General features: G+C 46.3%; 1 protein-coding gene across 1 annotated transcript in view; it reads left to right on the forward strand.

Moving 5' to 3' along the window:
• Nucleotides 1–7312: 7312 nt before the first annotated feature.
• Nucleotides 7313–10331, forward strand: part of LOC114631420 (WD repeat-containing protein 49-like) — a 120000-nt gene continuing 116981 nt past the window's right edge. Inside the window, exons 1-2 of the mRNA XM_028779753.1 lie at nt 7313–7369; nt 9124–9312. Coding sequence (XP_028635586.1) covers nt 7313–7369; nt 9124–9312 — 246 coding nt within the window. The remainder of the gene's footprint in view (nt 7370–9123; nt 9313–10331) is intronic.

Genomic DNA, 10331 nt, shown 5'->3' on the forward strand with positions numbered 1-10331 from the left:
CAGACCAAAATGTGGGTAACGACTAGACTCTAAAAAAATAAAAGCAAATTTAAAAGTTACTAATAAAAACCATGCCACAGACTGAAAACAAAAACAAAACAAAGCATAGAAATCACTCACTATGGCCCAAATAAATCTAAAACAGTATTTATTCTCTAAATACACACACACAGAGAGAGAGAGAGAGAGAGAGAGAGAGAGAGAGAGAGAGAGAGAGAGAGAATTTCAGCCATGTAAACATTAGGAGACAATGAGCTATTCGCAGCCTCTATTACAAAGTTCAATGGATCATGTTTAAATAGTTCTTTCAAATCATTAAGAATTTAAGAAGCACTTTCATGAAACACAGTCAAAGATTTGACATAAGGACAGAGTTGAACAGTGTGGGGGAAGGAACCTCACAACAGCTTGAATCTGTCTCCTGGGACTATGACCAAGTACCCCGAGCCAAATGGCTTGAAACGAACCAAACAAAGAATGGAACGTATAGTCCTAGGTGCTAGAAGCTAAAATGAAGGTGTTAGCTGGGGAATGTCCTTTTAAGCCTGCCGGGGAGAATCCCTGCTGCTTCTAATGACTGGGGGCCTCACTCCAGCCTCTCCCCCACTGTTCTGTCCCCTGTGTGTCTGAGCCTCCCCACTGTCATCTTTCTTTGTGTCAGTCTGTCCTCCATACCGGATTGTTGAGAGTCAGTCTGGCTACTTTTATTAATCTCCCTAATGAGTTCTTCATATATGCGGAAAGTTTACATTAAAAGTGTGCCATCATTATTAATCAATCGCTATATAAGATAAGAAAGTATTAAAAAGCTTTCTGTTCATCAAGCAAGGGCTGTTAGTGTGGTGGCTTAAATAAGAATGCTCCCCATAGCTTATGATACTATTGGAGGATTTGGGTCCCCAGTTGGTGGGAGCTTTGGGAAATATGGCTTTTCTGGAGGAAGTATGTCATGGAGGCGGCGCTTTGAGAGTTAAAATCCTCTAGTCACTTTCAGTTCTGTCTGTCTGTCTGTGTCTGTCTGTCTGTCTGTGTCTATCTATGTCTGTCTGTGTCCGTCTGTCTGCTTACTTGCCTCTCTCTCTCTCTCTCTCTCTCTCTCTCTCTCTGTGCGTGTGCGTGTGCGTGTGCGTGTGCGTGTGCGTGTGTGTGTGTGTGTGTGTGTGTGTGTGTGTGTGTGTGTCTGGCTGACAGCACTCTGTTGCTATGCCTGCTAGCTGCCTCTACTCAGCCATTATGGACCCTAACCCTCTGGAACCATAATCCCAAATAAACTCTTCCTTTTGTAAGTTGCCTTGCTCGTGTTAACCACAGCAACATAAAAGTAAATTTAGAGGGGAAAGCTGTGTGCCCATCTTTGTCGACATTCATGCAGAAACAGTCCAGCTATCTTGCTCCATGAAAAGGTAGGCTAGGAAATCTCATTAATACAAAATGCTACTTGACAACTTCAGGGCTGTGCTGGTTACTATGGGGATGGGAGGAGGCAGAGTCGCCACACTGCTAGTTAGCTAATTTGCCAAACGTTATTTATAAATGGGATATCGCCACTTTCTAACCTACTTTCTTTCTGCTTGCCAATCTGTTCAAGATTACACTTTTATAAACTCACCCTAATGAGCTCTTTAAACAAATAGGGAAGATATAAAACTAGTGTATTGGTATTGCTAATGGAAGCAACACACACACACACACACAAGTCAGTAAATGTCCATGGTCCTCTTTCTAACTGGAATAGAATGGGCTTTGGACAGATTATTCCTGTGAGGCACAGGAGAAATGCAGCTTTGGGGATAAGCCAGGCTAAACCTACACAGAAGGTTACCACAGCAAAATGTGACCTTAATATCAGTCTTCTATACTGGATAAGAACTCATATATAGGATCCAAGATTACAGCATGAGGAGAGAAGAGCAGACAGAAGAGAAGGCAGAAGGCTTCTAAGAGCCAGAGGGTCAGGGCGGCTGCAGCTGCAGTGTCTTCTAGCTGTGACAGAAAAGCCATCCTAGTGAAATCACCACAGTATGGTTGCTCAAATGGGACCTGCATAACAACAGCGGTTGACATGCTGAGGTGGACTAAGTGGGGAGAATTACAAAATGTCCTGCCACTCTGTGAAGAGCTACAATCGACAGCTGCTGAGGGACAGTATCGTGTTTCCCTGATAGGTTATCCAATCCCAAATGGTCAGCCTTAAACACATGTACATATGACCAACCTCATGTGGATGTGTGTGTGTGTGTGTGTGTGTGTGTGTATGTGTGTGTGTAACAATAAGACATCATGAATTCGAGAGGGAGTGGATAGAGAAAGGTGTGGAAATGGTGTAAGTACAGTACTCATGTATGAAATCCTCAAAACTATTTAAAAATTAGATAAAAAGATTTGCGCACCCCTACTTTTCCATAGAATTTTATGGGAGGCCATAGGTGAAACAACTGTGGAACAGTTCAAAGGGGCCCACATTTAGGACAGAGCTCAGTCATCCCCAAACAGAAATGATCCTACCGTACTGACTACGCAATCTGAAATTAGCCATGACCACTCTGGGCTTCTTTCTTTCTCTACAGTGAGAGTCGTAACAGTTTGGGATTATTATAAGGGTTTAGTAGATGAAGTCTTTGGAAACTGTTGGCAAACTGGAAGCCATCACTCACCCACTTGCTAGCTCACTCATTCCTTCAACTACACCACATACGCATAACTTGAGGCTCTGGGACTTCATAAGAGGAAAATCCACCTTCATGGAGCTTCTGTTACAAATGGGGGGAACTTCACAAGGAACTTAGAGCTGCGTATGTCGAAGATATACTCATAATGAGCTATTAACTACACACTGCAGTCAGGAGCCCTGGGGGAGAAATTAAAATCAAATAGGCTAACGGGACAACTGTTCCCTTTAGGGTGTTGGGGAGGGCTAAAATGGCACTCAGTTTGTCACTGGTGGGTGTGACTGGGAATCTTATTGTTATCTGGGAAGGAGGCTCCTGGCAGAGGAAATGGGTGGAGAGTCCTGCATGCCCTACCGTGAGTGAAGAGAGAAGCGCAGTAGCAGGGATCGGTCAGAAGGGGGCGCCTTTGAGGCTACAGTAAACTCTCTGGATTTTTCTTCCAATGAAATAAGAAGTATGGTGGAGTTTTAGAGGCTCAACATCTGACCTGGTCTTATCTGGTAGGGAAGTAGACAGACATGGGGTGGGGAGAAAGGGCATTGGAGGCTTCTCTGTAGTCCCCGTGAGAGGAGAAGGGTTTGTCAGGCCTGAGGTGTTGGTAAATCAGGAGAAGACTGGAGTGTGGTAGAGGGGAGGCCAACAGGACTTACTGGGGAACTCGAAGTATTTTTGTGAGAGGAAGAGGAGGTTGGATGGTTCCAAAGGTTCTATCAGAAGCCCCCTCAAGAAGGAAGTTTGTGGTTGGAGCTAGGGAAGGTGGGAAAGAGGTAGGGTTGGTGACCAGAGGTCATTCTTGAATGGCAGACGGTACCTCGTGTGTTATGGTCATATTGAGTATATTCTGAACTAGGTGACAAAGCATGTGTATGACCAGAGCTGCTCACTTCCTCACATTCTCTCTTCCCACAAGGTCACGTGGTTATCAGTTACTAACACCTGTAAAGGGATTACTCGGGGAGGAGTGGAGAAAAGAGGAACCTATAGCCGGTAGGTGCTCCAGTTACACATCCTGCCACTGACCGGGGGCACTGGAGCCTCTGTCCTGGGTAGACCTCACCAACATGGGCTGCTCCCTGCAAGAAAACACACACTTTTCTTCATTCGGCATCCCTCTGGTCATTTAAAACTGTTCCAAACAGCTGAGTGGACACGATTCCAATCAGTAAAGGGGTCCCTGAAAGTTCTCGCCACCTACTACCATGAGCTGGAGACGCAGATCATGTTCTGCTTTGGGAAGATTAGAAACATCACAGGATAGCAGGTAAGGAAATGTTGCTTCTGTTTTTGTTGGAAAAAAAAATGTTCATAAAGTTTCCTAGAATTCTTTTAGCTTGGGATATAGGCCTGGATCTGGTTACTGTCAACACAAGCTGTGTAGGTAAGGTAATTGTTTGTGTTGTCAAGGAAGATGGAGGGACGTTTGTCCCATTGTCACCGTGACCAGCTCCCTGCTCGGCCTGGCAAGAACAACATGCACAGTAAGGCTTCCAGCTCTGTGTTTAACTGGCTGTTGCTAAGGAATTTTTCTTCACTATCAGACCCTCCGCCTTGATAACTTAATTGTGCACACACACACACAGACAGACACACACACTTGAATTTGAGTCAATCCTGAAAATAAGAGAGCTTTTGATTAATGCAAAATTAAAGCTCTTTCAGAAGCATTAATTGGATAAAGCAAATACAATTAAAGAGGTGTGAGGCTGTCCTGAACCCTACAGATGCAGTGGCCATGACATCAGGAGCTCCTTATGCAAGGCACTAAAGTGTCTCTGTGGATAGTTTTACTTCTAAGTGCTTTTTATGTCTTGTCTAATCTTCTCCTGACCATAAGGATTCTGCTTCTCCTCCTTTTCTTTCTCCTCCTCCTCCTCCTCTTCCTCTTCTTGTCACATTGCCCCATCATGAGTCTTTTCCACAGTCACAGGAAAATTAATTCTAGAATATTCCCCAGACTCCTCAGCCCAGCCTCCCCACTTCCCAAGTATTGGCGATGAAATGCTTCTAGAAAGTATTTAAGCACCTGGGAGTGAGTGCCTGTAATTTTAACACCCCAGAGGCAGAGGCGAGAGGGCCTTGAGTCTGAGACCCAGTTTGAGATATACAAGATCCTGTTTTCAAAAACAATGAAACTTCAAAATGGAAACTCGATCCATGTCTCCTGAGGTAACACACTCTCAGAGTAGAAGAAAATTGTTTATTCTGATGGTTGCAACCATATTAGGTTAGCGGTAAGACTACCAATGATGTACCTAGAGCAACAAGCAACTGTTATTTCCCAAAATGAGATGAAATGAACCATTGAATTATGGCTGCACATCACCTAATCTTATGGAGCCACAAGAACCAGCTTTTGAGGCACCATGCCTAACCGGTTAGGAACGTGCCCATCCCCCAACAGCAACGTTGGGCGAATGGAGCAAGACCGAAGCAGAGGCATCTCCATCTGAATTCAGTGAAGAGATGTTTTCTCCTTTTTGTCTTGGACACAGCAGTCTTGCATGTAAGGCACTGTGGCTGTCCACTCAAACATGACTAGTCAAAGCTCAGTCACACGATCATGTCTAAAATGAGACCCAAGCCAGTAAGTATGATTATAGCCGATCCCTGACTCTGATTCTGAGCCTGCAAGACACTGTTGCTCTCCTGGAGGGCAATAACCCAACACTGAAGCAAGAAACTGAGTTTATAAGCCAGAGAAGGCAGGGATGACACTGGATGGGAAGGCAAAGCAAACCACTCCAGTCTTCCCGCTGCACTCTCCTGGTTTTCCCTCTTCTAGCTGCTGCATGGTACTTAACCTATCTTCCTCTGCATACTGTTTAACTTCAGGGACACCTAAGATTCAAGCCAGGCCATCTCGTGCTTCTCCTCTCTGCAGTCTGCTTGGAAAAGCTCACCCCATCCTCTGGCATTGGGTGTTATCTACTGTTCTAGGGTTCCTCTCCTTCCACATCGATCTCTTTAGCTCGACCGTCTCCTAAGACTTTCCACTATCCACTTGGTATTTTTACCTTCACACTTAGGCGACACCTCTGATCCAGCACATTGCAAGCATAGCTTTTATTATTATTTATTTTCCCAAACCAGTGACTTCTTAGTGTTTTAATAAATAATAATTGCAGTGGTTTGAGTGAGGCTGGCATGCATAGATTCTAGCATTTGAATACTTGGTCTCCACTTGGTGTCACTGTTTGGGAAGGCTTAGGAGGTGTGGCCATGTGGGAGAAGGCGTGTGGCTGGGGGCGGGCTTTGAGGTTTCAAACCTCCCACCATTGCCAGTTGACTCTCTCTGCTTCATGCTTGGGACTCAAGATGTGAGCCTTCAGTGACTGCTGTAGCCACCATGCCTGTTGCTTGCTGTCATGTCTCTCAGCCAGGATGGGTTCTTATTCCTCCGGAACCATAATCTCAAAGAAGCTCTGCCTTCCATAAGCTGCCCTGCTCCTGGTGCTTTATCACAGCAACAGAAACATAGAATAAATTTCCTAAATGCTAAGTCCTGAGTTTTCCTTACATATCTAGCCTACCTTCTTTTCCTTTGTTCAATGTGATATTTACTACACCATCCTGAGGGCCACAGTCTATGGTAGAAACTCCATAACATTTGTCAAAAATTGATTAACCGGGCAGTGGTGGTGCACGCCTTTAATCCCAGCACTTGGGAGGCAGAGGCAGGTGGATTTCTGAGTTCGAGGTCAGCCTGGTCTACAGAGTGAGTTCCAGGACAGCCAGGGCTACACAGAGAAACCCTGTCTTGAAAAACAAAAACAAAAAACAAAAAAACAAAAAACAAAAGAATTGATTAAACACATTTGTATCAGCCACATTTTGACTGAGGAGTAGAAAGATGAAGGATAAAAAAAGCACAAGTTTAAGACGGTGATATTCTGTAGACTTGTCCACTCTGATGGAAGTTGGTATTTAGAGTACCTTCTGATGGTTTAAAGCAATCCTTTCTGCTCTCAGCAGCCTAGCGTTCAACAATGGTGACCTAAGAAAGATCACTCCTTGGCCTCATCACCTTGTGGTCTAGGAGATCATCCCAGGAGCATGCACACGGCCAGCCAATCATTACACCTCAAGCCAGGAGCAGAGAGCAAGGGCTGGATTCTTCCTTTCCACCGTGCTCTCCGCAAGGGGGTTACCTGTGAACCACCTCATGCCTCTGATGACCAAAGGTTCCATAACACTTCCCATCATCACCCTGCTGTAGGTGGGACCTTCGTGGGCAAACCATATTCAAACCATACCACTGATGACCCTAATATTAGACAGGTTGGGGGACAATGTTCGTCGGCTACTGCTTGTCAACAAGCATCCACAAAACCTTGGTTGCCTTCAGCAGTGGGCGCGTATCCTTAGCTTGGCAGGAGTAACTAACTGCTCTAGGCTGGGGAACTGTCCAAGTAGAGACCTGGTGGCTGGATTTGGTGGGGATGGTAGCTGTCCAGCATGTGTTCATTTGCATTCCCACTGAAGGTACAATGGCTAAGCAGGCTCTTCTCACAGGCATGACAGAAGCACCGCGGGAGGACTCTCGGAGTCCTTTAAAGTCGCCTCTCATTATTGGCTCTCTGCCACTTTGTCAAATTAGTCAAAGTGAGCTACTAAGCCAAGGCCATGGTCAAGGGCAACGCGTGATGCCTTTCATGGAAGGACGCACTGAGTTACTGGCAAGGGCCATGGACAGAAGGAAGGTGAGGGAATTCGGGCAATAATACCTCAATCTGCCCAGGGATGTGCAGCATGCTAAAGACAACAGAAGAGAACCCCCACCAAGGGGGAGGCCTGCGCAGACTTGTAGTTCCCCCTTCCACAGCTGCATGTCACTGTAGATCAAACCACATCCTGCAGTCCCTTTAGAATAGGTTGCCCGGATGTTGGCTCCATCCCACCCCGACCCATTTGTTATTTATTCAGTAATTCGGGATGGCTCTCCAGGCGGGTACTCTGGATGTGGATTCCTCTAGTGTGGTTGTTATGGGAAACGTTTCATTTCACATCTGCTGATGCAATTTGCTGTCTCTCAACTCAAAAGACAAGGTAGCGAAGAAAAAAAAAAAGGAAATTCATACTCGGTTGGCTGTAAAGGATAATGATTAATTTATTCTGAGCTACATACAAATCAGACTATCGTCTTTCAGACAGAATCAATAATACAATTTTAAGCCCACACATTTACAAATGCTAGCACTCCAGTGCAGCTGGGTTGCCATGGGCAACCAGGGCATGCCAGCTCATGATCTGAAGCAGGCTGCTGTCTTCCAGCCTTGCAAGCACATTCGGCAGACAGAATTCTAGGGAGCCCAGGGCACCCGTGTTGGCTCTGATCTGGCCGCCGCACAAATGCACCCCTGTGATGATTTGGATTAGCTCTTGTCTGGATTGCTTAGCGCTCTTTAAGCACCTGCTTGCACTAGCTTTCTTTGATATACTTTGTGTGTCTGCGTCTCTGCGGACTGGGCATGCGCAGAGGGTACATAGGGGAGCTGTGGGAGGTCAGAAGGCAATGAGAACAGGTAGAGATGGCTCAGGTGTCCAGTGTAGCCCCAGACAGAGCTCAGCGAGGCAGGCTTGTTGCTGACTAGAAAGCAAGGCCAGTGAAGACCATGATACGGCTGATAGCCCCTAAGCAAAACCTCTCCGTAGGTTACCTGATCTTCTTGAGACAAGGAGGATGGGATTACAAACTCCTTTTGCCTTGTTGGGCAGCCAAAGAGAAAACTTTCCTTCTAGTATATATTTATCAAAAACTAAACAAGCAAGATCTTTTGCACTGTAGTTTAAGCAGGGGCCTAGCAGACATCATTCTAAGTACAAATTCCAAAAGGGCTCCGTGCTTCACAAGAGAAGTCTATAAACCACCGCTGCCTCCGTTTCCTTAAGATGCAAACCCTCTCTGGGAGAACCTGCCACCCAGGGTAGCACTGTGACACTGTGACAAAGTGAACTGTATTTAGGATTATTGTTTAAAGATGCTGTCATTTATACCTAATTACCATGCGCTACAGTAAAAATTATGAGATATATGTCAGGTTCACTTTGATTTGATATGTTGATTTAGTTAATCACAACCCTTCACTTGCACAGAATTTTGCCTTGGCCCATCCTCAGGTCCTCATTATTTTCCGTCAGAACAGAAACGGTTTATGAGGACCTGGTTTGGGCCGACCCTCCCTCCCACCCTTCCCTCAGTGAGAAGGGCTTAGCTAATGTCTCCTGGTCAAGTACAGTAGAGGCCCTGCCCCCACACCCTCAAAAGCATTTTCTGAATTTGAGAGTCCTATCTAAGGCCATGGCTGTCCAGGCTGCCCAGAGTTTTGCATAAGCCAGGTTAGGGGGACCCCAGAGTACTTCAGAGTCCCCTAAAGGAACTATGTCTGTGTGGTGTCCATGCAGCATCCTAAAACCGGCAGCTATCCTGGGGGAGCCTGTGCTTCTTCGCGCTCAGACGTCCCCGGCAAGGCCTCGGCCTTCAGGGGAGCCCGGCCTTCAGAGTGTGGAGCCCCCCATCTGGCTGCTGCGGGAATGCCTCACTCGAGAAAGAATGCGCAGCCACTCGGTCAGCATCCAAGAGCCCACACACAGGAGGACGCCTCTGCGCCACACAGACTTGGCCCAGAGCCTGAGGGCTGAAAAGGTAAGAAAGCAGAGATGAGACTACTGGGCCCTCACGCCCAGGCAAATCTATAGCAGAGATCTGAGGCTGGGCTCCCCAGGCATATCGGGAGTTCACTCACCACCAGCGACACCGTGAAAACCTTGGGTCATACTCAAGTCCCTCTGCGTCAGCTTGGTACCCACCCCTTTGCTGTTGGAACACCCGTAGGTACCCCAGGGCCCTGCTGGCCTCTACATCCTTTTTCTCTCTCCTTCGGATGCCCACCCACAGTGTTTCAAGACCCAGATCCATTCTAGCAACTAAGCTATCTCCAGCTAGAGGTTCACACTAACTGGTAAAATTTTAAGTGCACAGTCTAATGTGCACTAGAACACTGTGCCAGGCCACATGGCAGGTAGCTAGAACCAACTCACCTTGCAGGATGGTGACTTCATGGAGGGTCCTTTAAAAAGCTAAGATGAGAAACATCATAAGATCTAGGTTGACACCAGAAGCATTAGAGGAAGATTCTAAAGAGGGAGATGCATCCCTGTAAACACAGAACCATTTCTCCATAATGACGGATGCAGGTGATACAGCCCGGAGCTCACTGGGGTGTGCTTTGTTTGGTTTTTTTGTTTGTTTGTTTGTTTGTTTGTTTTTGTTTTTACCATGTGGGAAGTATGATAGGCTCTGAAACTCCTGGTGAGGAGTGGGGGTGGGGAGGGAGTAGGGAGTGGGGACATGGGAGAAGGTACAGGGTGCTATGGACTGATGTCACTGCAGAACAAGACAGATGACCTAATGATGGTCTGGATTTAAGTTCACTGTGGGTCAAAAAGCACACAGGAGCTATTTTAACTTTGTGGTAGAACAGATGAGAGTCGGAGTGGCTCACAGGGCAGAGTATTGGCTTTGGATGTAGGAAAAAAAGACATTGTCAGACTAGACACAGCTTCAATGATGAATGGCACAAAAAAGCACAGGAAAAAAGTAGACGGAAAGACCTGCCCATGTGTGAACTGGCCCAGGTTTATGACTGGGACCTGGCCATGTGT

This window comes from Grammomys surdaster, unplaced genomic scaffold (assembly GCF_004785775.1).
Source record: "Grammomys surdaster isolate TR1022 unplaced genomic scaffold, NIH_TR_1.0 362, whole genome shotgun sequence".
Taxonomy (NCBI): Eukaryota; Metazoa; Chordata; class Mammalia; order Rodentia; family Muridae; genus Grammomys; species Grammomys surdaster.